At 40.6% G+C, this 19,635-nt stretch overlaps 1 protein-coding gene across 3 annotated transcripts in view; it reads right to left on the bottom strand.

Annotated features, from left to right (window-relative positions):
- Window positions 1-3,980: 3,980 nt before the first annotated feature.
- Window positions 3,981-19,635, bottom strand: part of GLIS3 (GLIS family zinc finger 3) — a 481,516-nt gene continuing 465,861 nt past the window's right edge. For all 3 annotated transcript variants that reach the window (XM_050762001.1, XM_050761998.1, XM_050761999.1), the window contains 2 exons: window positions 9,174-9,356; window positions 3,981-8,274 (listed from right to left, as the gene is read on the bottom strand). In XM_050762001.1, coding sequence (XP_050617958.1) covers window positions 8,138-8,274; window positions 9,174-9,356 — 320 coding nt within the window. In that variant the 3' untranslated portion in view covers window positions 3,981-8,137. The remainder of the gene's footprint in view (window positions 8,275-9,173; window positions 9,357-19,635) is intronic.

Raw genomic sequence — 19,635 nt, 5'->3', positions numbered from 1 at the left:
CTGCTAATCAGTGTTCTTCTTTCTGTCTCTATGTACTTGACTATCCTAGTTACCTCATATAAGAGGAATCATGCTCTGTCCTTTTGAATATCTCTTTTGTGTCTGACTTATTTCAGCACAATATCTTTGAGGTTTATCCATGTGTTAGCATGTGTCAGAATTTCCCTCTTTTTAAAGGCTGAATACTATTCCATTGTATGTATATATCATATTTTTTTAATGCACTCATCTGTTCCTTGGCATTTAGGTTATTTCCACTTTTTGGATATTGTGAATAATGCTCCTATGAACACTGATGTACTTGTATCTGAGTCCTTCCTTTCAATTCTTTAGAATTAAGAGTAGAATTGCTGAATCATATGGTAATTATGTTTAACTATTTTTAGGAATTGCTCAACTCTTTCCATGTTACTAACAAGGTGCTTTTTGGAAATAGGGCTCCCTGGTCAACACACAGCATCCTCTGATTCCCTCTTGGAGAGTTACAATGCACATTGGCACAGTAAAGGATATGAGAGGTCCTGAAGCAAAGACACCTATGTAACTTTAACCGGCCATTTCCCAAATTAATGTGATTGTGAAACCCTTTGTGCAGAGTAACTGGTAATATACAAGTCCCTGCTGGTTTGGGAAACAATGCTTTAAGCTCAGCAGGCCTACATAGGAAGGACTGTGACCTAGGGCCAGTGGGTCATGGAAGTATTACTCAGAGGAGACAGAGATGGGATTACCTCCAACCCTCCAACTAGCCTGCCGTGTGGCTTTCCTTCTCTTGGCAGCTCTGCACATGCTGTGTTCTCTACCTGTTCTACCTTTCCTCTGCTTCTTTGCTTCTTGAAGTTCTACTTACGTTTCAGGACAAGCTCAGGCATTCTTGCTCCCCTTCCTTCAGGGAACTCTGACCCTGCTCTCCTATCTCCCCAGACAGGAATTAGGAGCTCCTCTTCTACTGAACCCTTATTATACAGTGTGGCCCTGTTAAATTGCCTGCTTCTTCCGCTGTATCAAATGTGGTCAGCCTCAGTTTGCAACTTTAGTTCATATAAATAATCACCTGGAGAGTTTATTAAAAATGCAGATAACTCCATTTCACTGAAATTCCAACTCAGTATCTTTGTGGTGCGCATTCAGTAGCAGCTCCAGAATGTGCATTTTTAACAAGCCTCAGGCAATATTCTCAGGCGGATGATTCTTGTGATCCCCTTTAGCTCTGTGAGGATAACAGTCAATTCTCCCCTGTTTATTTGACACATAGTAGGCATGAAACAATGGTGAATGAGTGAGCAAAGGAACAAATGAATGATGAGTGAATGAATGAAATAATCTGTTTCCTCCTCTGAAAAATGATGAGCTTGGACCAGATGTCCTCTAAGCTTTTCTTGGCTTAAACTTCATGTGATTTAGGTTATTTTTACCAAAAATTCTACACTCTTGGCAGCTTTAATAACAGAACCATATACAATACACAAACTCAAGCACATGAAACAACCAGGGAGACATGCTGAAGAGGATTTAGTCTAAGCTAATATCCAATCAATGACCCAGGACTCATGAATAACCATTATTTTTGAAACTAGTAACGTCATCGCAGGCTAGAGACACAAAGAAGGGCATACACTCGTGCCGTGTGAATTCAGTCTCATTCTCTCCTGTGTGAGTAGCCAATGGGCACGCCATCAGGGATGAAAAATCCCTAGGTTTGGGAATTAGAGAGCTATGCATTATGGGAAACCAGGGTCCAGGGAGCGGTTTAGGGTGTTTAGCTGCCTTCCTGTGGCATGGAGGGGACACACTGTTAGCACCGTCAGGGCCCCCTGCCTCTTCTATGGTCACTTGTCAGTGAAGTCATTGAATATATAACCCTTGACTCTTTTCCGTGAGAACCCTGCAGGTTTTGAGAGGCAGCTTTGGCTTCTCACAAGAGCTGTGGCCCAAGAAAAATGAAGTCTCCCATTACTTACAACCTCAGCATTTCAGAGGAAAAAGGTTGGCGGTGGCTGCCAAGATCCAGCAAATATTTGGTTAGCTTGGAAAGAATGGGTGCTCATTTTCCAATTCTCACAGATTTCTCTATGCCCAGTTCTTTTTATTAAAAACTTTAAATCCAGAGATAAAGTTGAATGGCACTGCAGGCTCTAAGCATTCATCTGTATCCCAGGGAGCAGAACCCAGGATCTAAACAAAGAAAAGTTTAATCAATAGAATTCATGAATTCCCTCTAGGAATAGGACCCAACGTAGCAGAAGAATAAGCAGAGGGGCTCCTATCCATGGTTTTCTATTAGTGGATATTTCTGGGAAGGACTTTGGAGAATACCCTTTCAATTGACCAGGGTCAGCAAACTATGGCCCATGGGCCAAATCCTGCCTGCTGCCTTTTTAGTTGAGTTTTGTATTTTTGTACAGCCTGTTGAGAATTTTTTTTTCACTTTTGTATAGAGTTGAAAAAAATCAAAAGAATATTTCACAAATATCTGAAAATTAGATGAAATTCAAATTTGTGTTTGTAAATAAAGTTTTATTGGAACACAGCCACATCCATTTGTTTGCATAATATATACGGCTGTTCTTGAACTACAGTGGCAGAGTTGAGTAGCTGAGACACGAGACCACATAGCCCTCAAAGCCTAAAATGTGTACTATCTGGCCCTTTGTAGAAAAAGTTTGCAGAGCCCTCAAATAGGAAATGTAAGAGTTGCCTCTCACTATTATGTGAACTAAAAACTGTAAGATATATATGCACAGTTAACTAATCATAAATCAAACACTTGTATAAACTCACACTTGAGTCAAGAAATAAAACATTGTCCATCAATCAGCACCCAGAAGTCTTCCATGTGTTCTTTCTCCTCCACTAGAGCTATGAGCCTTTGTGACATTTTCCTTGCTGTTCTTTGTACTTCTACCACCTAAACTCTGTGAGTTTTGCCTGTTTTCAAACTGTATATAAACAGAATAACACTGTATATTTGCCTTTGCATCTTCCTTTCTCTCAAATTTGTGAGACTCAACTCTGAGCTGTGTGTGGCTATCGTCCTGTCATTTCCTCTGTTGTCACTTCCATGGCATTTCACTATGTTACTTAGGCAAGTTTCGTTTGTTCATTTTACTGTTAGTGGACAGTTGGATCATTTCTTGTTTGGGGCTACGGTGAATAACACTGCCATAAACATCTCGTACTTGGGCCATCATTGATTTAAGAGTCTTTCAAAAGTAGTGGAATTGCTGGGCTGTAGGCTATGCAGACTTTCAACTCTACCACTTAATGCCAAATTTTTCTTGGAAGAGGCTGAACAAAATCACATTCCCACCAGCCACCTCCTTTTAGGAAGCTGAGGAGCTCTTTGTATGTTATCAGCACTATTTCTACCTCCACAACCCTGGACCTAATGGTGCCTGCTCTCTGACCTTCAGGGACCAGACATGACCTTCGTCCCTTCCACTTTGTATCTTCTCTTAAAATAATTCTGAAGTCTTAAAAAAACAAAGTAGCAAGGAAACAGTCACCTTTCTAAGATTGGTCCTTGAAATGTGATCTCTTCTGGATTCACATGCTTGGCTAGCAGGTAAACCAGGTGTGAGAAAATTCTGACACCATCCCCCCACAGATGGGAGCTGAGAAAGAAAGCTCATCACAGTCAATGGGGCAGGTGGTATTATAAAGCATGCACAGTGGACAGGATGAGGAAACCAAGGAAATGGTACCTGCCCCTTTCTCCAGGGAATCAGATTATATGATCAGAGTATCAGATCATGGGAAGCTGACGCTGGTGTCTTTCTCTGAACGGTTTTGGGAAAACAGGGCTGAAAAGACCCCCTCCTCCAAATGTCAGTTTGCTGAAACCCCAGCACTGGGAGTACCAAGCACTAGAGGCATTTCTGAAGCATGATGTAGCGCTACTTTGAAAAGGCACAAATAAACCCCAAATCCTAGCACACATTTATCCAGTTTGTGAAGCGGATTAATAGAATAACCAATAAAACATGTATAAAAGCTTTAATTAAATCTGATGAAATAAAACTTCATGTTTTATTTATGGACACTCCCAACATGTAAAGGATTCAGGGAGACATTCATTTTTACTGCCATTTCGTCCTCATATCTATAATTAAATCCAGGCTGCAGCTCTGGCCCAAAGCAATGCGGCATTTTAAAGCTGGACTTGAACATTCCCTCCCCCATCATCTGCCTTTAATTTTAATTACCATTCCCAGTATGTAGGAGGCTGATGGTAAAACAAAACAAAATAATCAAACAAACAAACAAACAAACAATGATGGTTGCCATTGTGTTTTAAAGCCACAGGCTGAAGGAGGCTTTTAGGCAGGAGGGTGTCTCCTCTATTTCCAGTTTTATTCTGTACCAAGTGCACAATCCCTTCATTTTACTTTTGACATAAAAAAAGGACTTCATGAACAAGACAAAATAACTTATGATTATATGAAACATAACTGTGACAAATCACAAAACTATACATATTAATAGAAAAAAGTGTACCTAATTCTTTAAAAGATTTATGACAATAAGCACCAGATGTGCCTCTAGAGTAAAATTGGCCCCACATCCAGTATGATATATGCAGTTCATTTCTCTACGTGAGTGTATATAACTATGTACAAGAGTCTGTGTGATTTATGGAAAACAGATTTCCACTTTTTTCCCCCAAAGTGCTTTATGTCAGCAACATTACACAGGATACTTTGCTGTCTGTACAAAATAAATCTCTTCTTTTTTACACTCACTATTTCTCCAATGAGTGTTTTTTTTTTTTTTTTGCTTCATCTGTTGCACAAAAAAAAAAAAAAAAAAAAAAAAATTGTTACCGCAGAAATTCCATACCACTAACAAAAAGTGCTATTTAAAAATGCTTCTATAAAATGACATGGCCAAGAGAGTCAAATAAAATACCGAATAATTAAACTGAACATGTACAGTTGCTATTCCCAATACTTCAAGGCAACCGGAAAGTCAGGGTTCTTGGATGAGGGAGTTGAATTTATCCTTGCTCAAAATTGGTTTTAGGGTGCTACTGTGCTTGATGGCTGGTAATTTAGAAACAACTGAACAAAGCCAACACTCTGTTATCAGTGGTAACTCTGCTGTGATCTACTAAAGACCTTATTTTTTTCTACTTTATTATCGCTTATGTAATTTGAGGGAGACGTGGGTACTGGGAGATACCCCACAGGACCAGTAAATATTTAAATAATATTTAACAGCTGATCAGAGGCTAAATTATAACTGACACTTTGATGCAGTTTCGTTAGGGAATTAAGACAATGCAGCCAGTGAACTATCTCTAGGCAGACTGATTTTTTTAATGCAATAGGATAATTGTCTTTGTGCTGTGTGTTTTCACAAGCACTAGTTTTTTGTTTTGTTTCTGTTTTTAAGGGGAATGACAATCTCTGTTTGGATGTTTATGAAAATGGCTGCATATCAAGACTTTAAAAAACCAGGACATGAAAGGGAATGATTTTTTCGAAGCTTCCACTTGTACTACTGCAAAAATACTGATGAAAGTATATATAAATCTTCTGCAGTGTGAAAGTAAGCAAGGGACAAATTTTAAGGTCAGGAAAGACTCTAGAATCTAAGCATAGTGTGTAGTCTGGAAGGCATCTGAACGTGTCCTATCCTGAGGCCACAATCTCAAGCCTGCAGCTATCAGGAAAGACCTACGGTGCAGGAAGCAGGGCTGCACCGGGTCCTGCTGCCTGCATGCTCTCTCTGAGACGCAAATGTCCCTCAGGGGCTCCACAATGATTTCCTGCTGAGGAAGGAGGGCTGCAGGTGCCTCTACTGCTTAGGCCCTCTATAGAGTCCCTCTAGCCCCCGTGAGGTAAGAAAGGGGCAGGGCTACTGTGAGAGGCCACCGGAAGACTGGAGCCTGGTTCACAAGCAGCTCCTCTTAAAGAGGGAGGTAATGTCCATGGTTTCTAAAGTTCAGCTTCTGTTTTGTCCTCCTTCCCCCTTTCTACTTTAAATTACATAAAGCCAAAAGGCAGGACTGACAATGTCAACTGCAATAACCACCTTGCCTTTTCATCTTTTTTCTCATTGTACAAATGAAATGAAATGTATTTTGAGTTCCTTGTAAAGGCTTCCCTATTTAAGTATGAATAGATGGTCTCTCTGAAGATAGCAGAGTTTTTCTTTCTTTCCAGAGTATGACAAAGGACGCATGAGGGATGCTACCAGCTGTGAGCATGCATACGTTAGGCCACTTGCTTAGGCCAAGTGACACGACCCACAAAGCTGCAAGAAGGGTGGTACTTTACAAGCAGCCTTGGAGTTCACTTGTAAAGGAAGCCTGATGTGCATCTTTTGTAAAGCAGAGCTGGTTTTTCTAAAGTGGCTAACTCACCTCTTTTGCAGACTGACGTCTACATGAAAGCTTTTCTTAGAATATAGTCCACTACTCAGAGAAACTAGATTGACCAAGTGCACTGTGAAAACGAAACCCATACTTGGTTCCTCATTCACCTCATTCTACTACATGCTGGAATGAACTCTGGAATCAGGTAGAATACTTCTGATTGTGGGACTGTGGAGGGAGACTGGAAGGACCTGTCTATATACAAACTGTCACAGAATCTCATCTAACATCAAGCTGTTTTAGTTGTCTTGTTGAAGATTGTAATGATCTCAGTTTGACAAATGGCATTGTTTCACTTTTGTTCAGAAAAACATTTTTAAAAAGTGAGAAAAAATACTTGAAATATGATTGTACCAGAATGTTAGAACTTACTGTATCTTTGGGACTGGCCAATTTTTATAGCTGATGCCCTAGGACTTGGGATCTGCAAGAGGTGTCACAGAAAATGACTTCCTATTTAGGCTTGATATTTTCAACCAAATGCTCTGGGAAAATTCCAGGCCTTCAAACCTGGAACTCAGAAAAAGAATTGCTTCTTTCTGTAGACTTTTCGAGAACTGTCACCTCTTCCTTCCCAAGATGATCAGACAATGGCGGCTGGGGGGGGTACCTGAATGACAGTCAGGAAGAGGGTAAGAGGGATGCAAAAGGAGGGTGGAGAGAAGTATAGGGAAGAGACAGACAGATGAGTGGATATCCTGAAAAACGTTAGTAAAATCTGTGCACTGGAAGTCAAGCATCACTAGGTTTGGTTTTCCAAGGGAAGCCGGCACACGACTCAGTCTGTCCCGGTTCTCACATCTGGCACTTCTCTGGGCACAGCACCAGAGTGGAGGCAATGGGTAAACAAGTCAAACAGTGTTTTTCTTTGAACAATGTCTTTGAGGTGGAGTCACTAAACAGTCAACCCAGGAAGGTTCCAGCTATAGGACTGTTGGTGCGGGAGGTGCCCACTCCATTTCCCTCAGGTAGCCTTTGCTAACTGCAAAACTAACATGCCAGAGGTGGGGCCAGGCGGAACCACAGCTGTGCAAAATGTCTGTAGCTGGGGTGATTACAATAATAATGATTTCCATCCAAAGAACAGACATTTACATATTTTTTTTCATTTTAAAGTACGTATAAATAACAAATCTTTAAAATGCAAAAACAAAGATAGGCTGCTGGCATATAAAACCTTACTCTGCTACTGAAGAAACACCGAGAAGCAACTGGTTAGCATGCGGCTAAGAGAAAAGGGAAACCCAGGGAGTTTCTAAGAGTTGAGACCACACTATGCTTTGGACATGGATTTCCCTTGTTGTGCCTGGCTTTGCATCAGGAGCAGTGAGGGTGAGGATTAGGTGAGGCAGGTCACTATGCCTCTGGTAATTGAGGTCTTTTTCCCTGTTTGGAGTTTTCAGACAGGGTCATCCCCATACTACATTTTCACATGCACATCATTTCATTGGTGTCCTTTAAGTGTTGACAGCCAGGAAGTAACAGGTATCCAGTAGAGTGAGGCTCTAAATTCCCTTTGAAAAGATAGTCCTGCTGGTCACCTAGTCCAGGAAACCCAGAGAGAAAAAGGAGCAACTGCAATGATTCCTGCAAAGCTAACTCTGCCATTCAGTCCTGCCTTCCGAAAGAACATCAGTAACTCTGCAGGTCCCACTGATTGGGCTGACATCCTTCCTCATGCAGTCTGTGAGAGTACGAAAACAAAAGGTAGCAAGCAACATCAAGGTCCTGGGTGTGCAGGAGTGGCCAAGAGAGCTTTTAGCCTTCGGTGTAGACAGAGGAGAGCTGGCTGGGACAGCGGTCCACAGCGCTGATCTGCAAGAAGGTGGCGTCTTCAGCCCCACCGCGGAGAGACTCCCCAAAAAGGCTCGAGGAACTCGAAGGTAAATCATACACTGGAAGAGAAAGAACACAGTAAGTCAGCAACTCCTGCCCCATGCCACACCCACTAGAAGTGCATTCCAGTAATGCAGCTCAGCAAGTGAGGACTGGGAGCTAAGGAGGCAACCACACCACCCTGGGCCCTACAGTGAGTCTCTGTTTTCCACGACCTTAGTGAGGGAGGAGGCCGACTTGCAGGCAGCTGGCTAAAATATGACCACACAAAAGACAGGCTTAGAAGAAGTAAAAGAAAAGTGTTCCAGGGAAGGCTGGGGGTGGCCTCAGAAAAGAGGTGGTGTTAAAGTTGAGTCATAAAGAGAATGGAATGCTCACAGATGAAGAAATATGGAAAGAACATTCTAGAAGGAGGAAACAAAGAGCAAAGACAGAGAGGGAGAGGCATGTGGAGTCAAGAGTGCTGGCAAAGCTCAGGTGAAGAGTATGTAGGGAAAAATGTGTGTGGGCAGGTGTGGAGAGCTGGATCAGGCCTAACTCATGGGGGCTTTGAATGCCATGCTGGAGAATCGAATTTATTCTCTAGGCAATTGGAAACTATTTAATATATTTGAGCAGAAAAGAGGCATATTTTATCCTTCATTTTGGGGAGGCAATGTTCATAGTAGTATGGAGGGAAGAATGGTAAAGATAAGGAATCAGGTCAGGGAGACTTACTAGAAGGTTATGGCCATAGTCTGGGAGAGACATGATGGCTCCTGCACCAGGGCGGTGGAAGAAGAGGGTCTGAGGGAGGGCTGAAGAGGAAGGTGAAGATAAGAGACATTTCGGGGGTCATTCAACAGGATTTGATGCGGTCACGTGCTTGGTCAAGTCCAGCCCAGGTCAGTCACAGGCAGCCCACCTGGTCTCTCCTGTCAGTTGACAGGATTTTCTAAGTCACAGACAACCAACACACCTGTAATGCCCGAGTGAGTCGAGAAGGCTCTGTGGAAAACATCAAAACCGGACTGGCCCATGGATGTAGGGACCAGGCAGTCCTCAAAGGAAGGCACCACACTGCAGGAGCTGACAGGCGGCACAGTTCTCTGGGAATCGGGATAATGTGGGGGGCAGAACGTCTGCAGCTGCCCATAAAATCCTGAAATACAAGCATGGTATTGAGCTCCTATAGGCACAAGTTCCACAGATCATTCCAACCCAGCTAGAACCTCACTCAGCCTGGCTTCATATGACAAATGCCTTTAACTCTTAAGGCCACTTGTAAAATCTTCCAAGCAAACATTTGGAATGCACTGTTGGGCTGAAGCTCTTCTACCTTAGAGGGATTTCCAAGCTGGTTAGTGTGTAACATTTTTATTATGTGCTTTAGTATCTGAAGTGGGAAGCCTTCTTACCTTCCCTAGACTCTCTGAAGAGTCCTGGACATTGAAGGCCTGACCTTCAGGGGAGGTTCCTACCCCAGATTCTCCCACTGACATTTAAATGCATCTTCTTTAACTTCCTTTATCCTATATTTTCTTCTGTTTACACACTGGTTAAAATCTTGCAGAATGCTCTTTAAAAGACCCACTTAAAAATGCATCCATCTATCTGTCTTTCCAATAGAGAAATACATGCACATTTAGATCTTATTATCCTGGCTAGGTAGACAGTATTCCATAGTTGGATGTACTTAACTATTACTATTGTTGATCTTTGCAGTAAATGGAAAAACTGGAAGTGAATAATGTTATGAAAATGTTAGAAAATAAAAATGAAATACAAATAAAACTCCAAAAAAGGAAAAATATGAGAAAAGAGTAATATTTGAAAATAATCATCAACCTTTTGATAATTTTATTTCATCTATTCCTTTCAATTTTTTTCCATTCAATGTAGTTTTCCTTGGGGTCCTATGTGGTTCTTTTCTATGATCCTCCACTCCTTTCATGATGGCTGGCTTACTTTTTTCTTCTTTCTCCTTGCCTCATAATACATTTAAGTCAACAGATTATTTTCTTGGAGCGTAATATGCTTTTGAAAATATAATAATGAAATCTTAGTTCCATACTTTATTGGAGGGAGAGTTGTGGCTCTGCTGTTAACTCTCTACATTTCATTGTGTCTGTCTCCTCAACTGTAAAATGTGAATGTCCTTGTCTACTTCAGCAGGCTATTGTGAAGATTAAGTGAGTCACTGGATAAGGAAGTCCATCTGTAACGTTTTAAAGTACTTTATAAATGTCAGTTATTATTGATATCACTATTCTGGTTTTGATGAAAAAAAGGGATTAATAGAGAAAGTACCCCAGGATTTTTTCCACAAACACTAAATAATGGAGAATGCAGAACAAACCCATGGACTTTGGACCCTTAATCCTGTGTGCCTTCCTCTACTAGAACTGCTTCTTCTTGAGACTGGAAAGCTTCATCCCTTATTAAAGAAATGAACCACCTATCAAAAGAGAGGGGAGGTGCTATTTGAGTTTCTTCTTAGCTCTCTTTAAGTAAAACCAGAGTGAACTGATACATCCAACGTACTATGCTCTCAACCCTTCTCATTTCCCATTAGGACCCACAATGTAGACTGTGTAACTGCTCAGATCACCCTTGCTGGGACGCTGGGAGGCCTATTCTATGGTTGTTATGAATATTGCCAAAGAATGTGTGCTTAACCGTCCATAAAGACACATACTGGCCCTCTAGGAGTCTGTGATCCAAGATAGATCAAATGCAGATTTATGGATAGGGCACATTCATAGTGGAAAACAAAATGATAATATCCTTTATAGGCAGACTAGAGTGCACTTTATATAGAATCAACAGAAAAATCCACATAAGGTTTGGAAGAAGATTAAATGCTTGTTGTTAGTATAGACAAGGAAAATACCTAAGGAAATTCCACATCAGGCCAGAAGAAGAAAGAATGGAAAACTATTGTCTCTTTTCCTTTTGATCCCCAAAGGCATGGTTTCAATAGACAGGCAGGCAAAGGACCCAAACAGACCACTCATAAATACTCATATAATTGATCATCCAACATGAGCAAACTGTAAACTCTCAAGCCCACAAAGAAACACAAATCAAAACAATGATAAAATGTCACATTCTACCTATCACATTGGCAAAGATTTCTAAAAATCATTCTCAATGCTGAAGTGTCAATGAAGAAGGCATTTCTATGTAGTGTTGTTGATACTGCAAGAGTGTACAAGCCTTTTGGAAAACAGTTTGACAACCTGTATTTAGAACCCTAAAAGTGTTCAGGCTATTAGATTAAGGAAATTCACTTCTGATAAAGTATCCTGAAAATATATTCTGAAGAACATTAAGAAATTCTGCACAGGGACAGTGGTTGCAGTGCTAGTGATCAAAATAGAAAACTGAAGAGTCAAAATGGCCAACCATAAGAGAATGTCTAAGCAAACAGTGGTACATTTATGTGATGGGAATTTTAAATAGGTATTAAAACAATATTTATAATGAGCTTTTAACAACATGGAAAGACCATTATAAGGTTTATGTTTCAAAAAGCAAGATACAAAATTGAATATGAAGCCTAGGATCAGTTGTATGGATGCCTATGTTACAGAATAAAGATGGCAAGTTACCATATCTATAGTTGTCTTTGGGTATTTTTTTTTTTTTGGCCTTTATATTTTTTCTGAATTTTAGCAATAGTGAAGAGCAAGTACTCTGGATCCTGGGGTTCAAATCCTAGCTCAACTACTTACCAACTGTGTAGTCTTGGCAAATTACTTAGCTTCTCGGTGCCTCAGTTTTCCAATTTATAAAATGAGGTTAATGATAGTAATTATATCATACTGAGTTATAAGGATTAAATGAGTTAATATTTACATATTATGTAATATAATTTTATAATTAACATTTATGTAATATATAATTTAATAATATAAATTACATAGTATATATGTTCGCTAAATAAAAAATAAAATTATTTTATAATGACAATGTAGTTCTTAAAAATAAAAGTTTATTGAGGGAAATAAAATTTCCAAAAATAACAAGGAAGTTATTTAACAATAACCAATCTAAGAAAGGACAAAGCAGCAGGTATGTGGCACACCCCCTGTTTCCAGGGGGAATCTTGAACAGTTTTGGCCTTTTGAAGACCTAAGCTGTATACCTCTTCTTGCTCATGGCTCCTCAATCCTGTGCTAATTGACACACAGACTAATTTCTTCATTCACCCTACTGGGGGCTCCAAACAGCAACATGTCTGAGTGGTTTGAGGGAACCTGGAATGTGGAGATGTATGGTTTCGGTAGTTCCTTGGCCTGATCTTGACTTTGGTACCTGGAGGCCAGGTACCGGCAAATATGGCATACCCATGAGGAGGAAAACGTTATCATAAACCACCATGGCTGGTCTACTAGAATGTAATGTCTCCTGAGCAAAAGAGACAATATTTGCTATCTATACCCTTATGCAAGCTCTCCTCATATTTGTCACCCATAAATTTCCTGATAGCCCTCCTCAGTATAATATCACCCTTCCAAGACAAGAAGATATTTTTTCACTAAACTCCCACAACTTCACAAATAGGGACATTAATCATTCAGGGACAATGATAGAGACTTTCACTGACCTTTTGTGAAAACCAATTTATTCTCCCTTTCCTATCTTCTCTCCTGTTTCTAAGAGGGAACAGAAGTGTCACATGCTTCAGTCTATATTCAAGTGTTGTGATATATATGAGTATAAAAGGTTTGTGATGTGGCAAAATACACCTGAGAAAGTTAAGTATCAAATCCAACATTCCGGGCTTCATCTCCTAGTCTGGATCTGAGTGAGGAGGGCAGAGTAGACTCTCATTCCTGCCTGTGGGTGTCTTGGCTGACACAGGAAACTGTCAAAACCAGAATGGCCCCACAAGCATGTTTTATCACTCTAACAGCCAACTTAAGAAAAGAAAATCCTCTTTATTAAATCTCTCCCTCCAAGTAGCCAGTTACTAGAGATGCCAAATACACTGGTGTGGATGGTTGCGGTCACTCAAAGAGTTTTCACATATTCTCTTCCCAGTGCTATTTTCACAAAACTAACATTTTTTTTTTTTTTTAATTCCGTTAGGGTCTTACCACACACACAAACCCAGAGAAGGCCTAACTCGTTTTCTGATGAATGGCTCCTGTATTCCAGCGGTTGGATTTCATGTAGCAAATTTGGAAAGAACACTACTTCTCGGACCCAAAGCAAAATGAGGCAAGATGTTAACACATTTTGTGGGCATAAAACCCGAGAGTGGTGGCAAGGTCAGCCAATCTGTCCGTCAGTCAAAAGTGGCTATCAAGTGCTGGTTAGGGTGCTATTGCCGAAACCAAAGAAATATAAGACAACATCCTTGTCTTTGAGGACTGATAATATAGTTGGAGTGAGAACACATGCATTTGTAATAGCATAAGAACATATACATAAATATAAGTTGGCAATAAATATTAGTTTTTATTATACATTTAATTACAGAATCACCCCTCTACTTTAAAAGTTATTTTGCCTTCATGGAGGAGGGGAGGAACTGCAGCCCCATGAAGCTTTGGATTTCCTTCCCAAAGTAGAAAGGGAGTGGGGAAGTTAGAGGAGAAAGGCATTACATGACTAAATATGATAATAGAAGGATACCTTCTAGGGCCATGCTGTCCAAGAGAACTTTCCATGATGATGAAAATGCTCTTTATCTGTGCTGTCCAATGCAGTAGTTACATGTGGTTATCACATCACATTTCAGCCACTTGAAATGTGGCTAGTGTGACTGAAGAACTGACTTTAAAATTTTATTGAATTTTAATTAATTCAAATTTAAATAGCCACTCATGGCTACTGTACCTGACAGCACAGCTCTAGGGCAATCTGAATTCCCAGGTCTAGCCAACTTTGTTTCAAGAGTAATTCTGATTAAATTCTTGAAAGAAAAACACATGACCCACCTGAAGTTTAAATAAAGCAACATAACTAATCTTAGGCTCCTGGCCTTCAAGATAGAAAGTATATTAGATTTTTTAATACATCTATCTCTTCCTTGCAAATTTGTCACTTCAATCTTTGTGGAAGGAACCAGAATATAAATACATTAATAAGTAAAGAATGGTCCCTCAACTCTCAACCCCTCAAGAAGCTGAGGAATGTTTTAGGCTAAACTGCGAGGGCACTCCAACCCTCCTAGAGGTACCGTGTTCCCTTCTGGAAGCAGCAGGAGGAGAAAGAAATGTGTCACCCACTCTCTTCACTTCAGATTGCAGGCCTAGCTCTCCATGCACACCAGGGTGGCGATGTGCCCTTGTGGTCTCCATTTTCCTACCATCTGATGGTGGAGTATCAACACAGAAGGCTCTACCCAACTGTTGAGGAACATGGATGGTGATTACTACCATCAGCGTACACCTCGTCAAGGGGATAAGTCATGATCTGTGTACTTAATAGGTTTGTCTATGCAGCAGATGGCCTTGCAAAACAAAATGCTTGTTTTCCTTTACAGTGAGGCTGGGGAACCACCACCAAACTGTGGGCACTAGGAAAAGTGCTACATGGGTAACACTCAGAATCGAGACGGCCCCTTCCCTGCTGTAGGCTCAGCCTGGACCATGATGACAACTCATAGGTCCAAAAGGTCCACATACGACAACAGGAACCCCTCAAAAACATCAGGAAGGTTCCTCAGAACTTCCCCCGCCAGAGTGTGACCTAATCAGTCTTGGCAGGATCCTCTAGGAGACTCCTTGGAAACAATGCTGGGGGGTTCCAAGACCCCTTGATATGTCAGATGGGAAAACCCTTTAACTCCATGTGATGCAGACTGTATCAATTCAGGGATCCAGGCCATGCTATAGTTTTTCAGCCACTACCCAAATCTCAGGAGTCATCTATTCCTTTGACTTTTCAGAAGAAACAGTGACTAATGTGTGTGCTTGCCTTTGCTGCAATCATTGTAATTTTGCAAAATGAGGGTGTTAACAGTATCTACTTGCAAGGTAACCACAAAGACTACAGAGGATTAACATACACCATCCAATGTAAAGTGCTGGGCATGTGCCTGACACATAGTTCACATTCTATAACTGTTACTTTTACTTTTTTCTTTTTCTGTTCTAATAACATAAGCATTTCAATTTCTATGTATTCATTTACTTGACAACTATTTACCAAGCACTTATTCAAGTGTTGGGGATATAGTGGTACATAAACCACATTCCATGCCTTTTTGGAGCCTGCATTTTAATGAGAAAGAAAGAAAAACATATAAATGAGAAATCAGGTAACATAATTTCATACTACATATGACAACAAAAAGAAAATTTTCTTTAATGGATACATAGAGATGCAATTCTCTTTTCCAGAATGCATTCAAGATAGGAAGAATGAAACAGAACAAATAAGGAAGTTTTGACTGTGGTTCCCTTTGTTTGACCCTGTCTGTTGATGGCAGGTATAGTCAGGAGGTCACCCCACAGCTCTGCTGAGAACCAGCCCTGCCAGAGCAGATTTCCTGCCATTGGTGCTAAGCAGTTTGTGCCTGGGTAGAAGAATAAGCAGATATCAGTGGCAGAGGCAGAGTTGGCAGTCCCTCAGTTTCTTGGTCGTATGGCTGTTTGCTAGCCAAGTGGAAGGAAGGATGTATATTTATGAGCTTTACAGCTCTAATTATTTTTCCGCACAGACTATAATTTTGTGGGTTACTACTTTAGGAAGTGTAGCGATTTTGGCCCCAGTCATATGGTGGCTGCATATGCAAGGACATGGAGAAGTGTAAGTGATAAATAGGTGGGCTCAAACCAGGACCCCAAGGACAGGGACACAGAAGATGCATGACCTCACTCTCCTTGGCCTCCAGATTTCTTCTTTTCCAGCACTCTTTGTGGATTCTCCTACTCTTTTGGGGCCCTTGGCCTACCACCTTTGAATAATTCCTATAAACCAAGTCCAGGGAAAGAAGAGAGGAAAAGATGGTACATAATCAGTGAAGCCCCTAGGGCAACTCGTTCCTTGGTTTAGGGACAGTGGTGACATCCCCTAAGACCCAGCAAGACAAGAGCCATATGCTGATGGCCACACCAGGGTTGCTGTTTCCCCCAAATACTAGTGGCTCCACACTTCTACAACCAACTGCCAACATCTCACCACTGCTCATCACCATCCCCTTCCATACTTCTGCTGTTCCTCTTCTTCTTCCTCTCTGTGACCCTATGTTAAAGGACCATCTCAGCATTCTGCTTGTTAGTTAAGCCAGAGCAAATGAAGGACAACAAATCTGGATCTGGAGGACCCCAGCCTAATGTGCAAGTCTAGAAGTTCTGGTCACCTGGAAAAGAATTCACCCTATGCCTCTGGGTTGCTTTACAAGTTGGAATATTTGCACAGAAGGAGGATATTGTTGCTCAATTCACTTCAGGGTCACCAAGTCTCATATGTCACATCCACTGTAACCAAAAGCACTGACCTATGACAGGTCTGAAAAGGTGGCCATTTTCAAGAAGCACTGACTTATACTATATAAGGCCCCTCACACTGCTAAGAGGAATTGGACCATCTTTGGTTACACACCTATTGTAATGGTGAAAACTGAAAGTGGTAACACCAAATGCTGGCAAGAATGTGGAGCAATGGGAACTCTTTTGCTGCAAAATGGTACAACCACTTTAGAAGACAGGTTCGCAGTATCTTGCAAACCTAACCATATGCTTACCATAGGATTCAGCAATTGTGTCCTCTTGTATTTACCCAAAGGTTTTGAAAACTTATGTCCATACAAAACCCTCTGTATGGACGTTTATAGTAGCATTATTCATCACTGCCAAAACTTGGAAGCAACCGAGATTTCCTTCAGTAGGCAAAATGAATAAATAAACTGTAGTACATGCAGGCAATGGAATATTATTCAGCACTAAAAAGAAATGACCTATTAAGCCATGAAAAGACAAGGAGGGAATTTAAATTTAAATGCATATTGCTAAGTGAAAGAAGCCAATCTGAAAAGGCTACATACTGCATGACTCCAACTATACAACATTCTGGAAAAGGCAAAACTATAGAGACAGTGTAAGTCCATGGTTTCCACAGTTTGTGGGGAGGGAGGGATGAACACAGAGGTAGCGAAACTATTCTGTATGATGCTATCATGGTGGATAGATGCCATTATACATTTGTTAAAACTCATAGGCTGGTGGAGCTTGCAGTGAGCTGAGATCCAGCCACTGCACTCCAGCCTGGGTGACAGAGCGGGACTCTATCTCAAAAAAAAGAAAAAAAAAAAAAACCTCATAGGCTGTACAATACTAAGACTGACCCCTAATATAAGCTATGGACTTTGAGTGAAACTGATGTGTCCCTGTAGGTTTATTGATTTTAACAAATGCACCACTCTGGTGTGGGATGTTGGTAGTGGCAGAGGTTGTGTGTGGAGGGGGCGGGGGGAGGAGGGTATATGGGAACTCCCTGTACTTTCCACTACATTTTGCTGTAAACCCAAAACTGCTCTAAAATAGTCTATTAAATAAGTGAGTGGGCATGTATCCCTTTATATTATGTATCTCTGTATTAGATGCCTTCCCCACCAAAACATGTATTCTATGAAGGCAGACACCTTGTCCAGTTTGTTAATTATTGTATCCATGGCACTGAGACTGGTACCTGGCATGTAGTAAGCATTCAATATATATTTGTTGACTGAATAAATGTAATGAAATCTTAGTTACTTTAATAAGAATTAAAATACAGGTGTTTTACTGATATGATATCTTTCTTCTTTCCATACACCCTAGTACTTAAGAGAGACCTACAGTCCTCAGCTCTCTGTGGGACTGGCTCATCCCTGGCCAACCCATACTTTCTTCCTGCTGAGAAGATTCTTTGGTTTCACTCAGCCTTGGAGTGCAAAGTCAGAGGGTAGAATAAAGGAAGGTTTGCTGAATCCAGGGATTCTGCTTCCTGGTGAATGGAATGGGCATGGGAAAGCAGATGACAAAGACAACAGCAAGTATAAGAAGAACCCCTGCTAAAAATACACTTCCACACAGCCTAGGAGTGGGAGATTTACTTGGGTCGATTAGGTGTTTCCCAGGGATTCAACGCTCCCTGTCCAGGTTAAAGCTCTCAATCACTCAATCATGGCAGTTATAAATTCCCCCAACCAACCACACTAAACTGTCTCTGAAAATACAAATTTTGATAGGAAAGAAAAAGATAAGGGACAGAGGATAAAGAAGATAAATGTCCTCACTCCCCTTGGCTCCCTTCATTTCTTCTCCAATGCTCAGGATGCTTGTGGAGCCCTTGCTCTCTGCAGACCCTTGACCTGCTGCCTTGGAAAACCTTCTTTAATCCACGACAGAGCCAATGAGAAAAAAAGAACACATAGGTAAGTTTCTGAAAAAGCTCCTAGAGGTCATAAGAATACAGTCTTTGTGGTCGCGTCTGCTCAGCCTAATTCTATACATTCAAACTTTGAATTCAGAGAAAGGCCCAGGGAATCATACACTCACTACCTACATGGTACCTTAATATTAGACTACCTTAAAAATTTCTTCTTAAGTAGCCTCCTGACATTTCTGTCCTGTAAGCAGGTACTTCAAACAAATGTTCCCATTTTAGACAATGAGATGGAAGCAGAGGAAATACTGAGTACCTTGCCTTTATAACCAATACTTTGTTTATATGATATCATGTCAAAAGGTGCAAAATTCATCCAATCATTCTAATATTTCTAAATATACAGATATTTGGAATTATTTGTGGATATAGCCTTTGTATTAAAACAAATGGGCAGCAGAATGAAAACAGCAATCATACAGTCTCCTACTAAGTCCAGAGCTTTCTCACTGGCGGGTTCCTTGCTTTGGCGTTTTGGAAAAATATTTTGGTCACTGTTACACCAACCACTCAGAATTCTGTCATAAGGAAGGAAAGAAACTAATATTTATTTACTCAGAGACAAGCATTGCCCCAGGTGTTTTACATAGAAAATCTTCATCATTAAAACAACTTTTTGGTTAAGTAATATAGCCAAAAAAAAAAAAAAAAAGAGGGAGAAGTTAAAATAACTAAATTTATCCAAATCCTCATAGCTACGACGTTTCAGAACCAGGACTCAAATCTGTATCTATTCAGGGACATAGTTCATGTCAGATTACTGGGGCTCAGGCTTCTGACCAAATCAATTTAAATACAATCTTGCCACTTTTGTTGAGGTGTCTCACTGCCAGATTGCAGGCAAAGTTACCCAGACTGCATCAACATTTTGGAAAGTACAAATATTCTCATTAGGAAGAAAAGTATTTAATTAATTAGTAAAACTGATCAAATCACCTAATAACTGAAAAATTCTACAAACCCTCGAGTGTAGAAACAGAGACATTTCAGAAATTTCTCAAGGCCGATTTTATGATTTAGCCCCTATTTTATTTCCATCCATTGCATGAACAACT

This window comes from Macaca thibetana, chromosome 15 (assembly GCF_024542745.1).
Source record: "Macaca thibetana thibetana isolate TM-01 chromosome 15, ASM2454274v1, whole genome shotgun sequence".
Lineage (NCBI taxonomy): Eukaryota > Metazoa > Chordata > Mammalia > Primates > Cercopithecidae > Macaca > Macaca thibetana.
The sequence above is the reverse complement of the archived record's forward strand: the minus strand, read 5'-3'. Positions and strand labels throughout refer to the sequence as shown.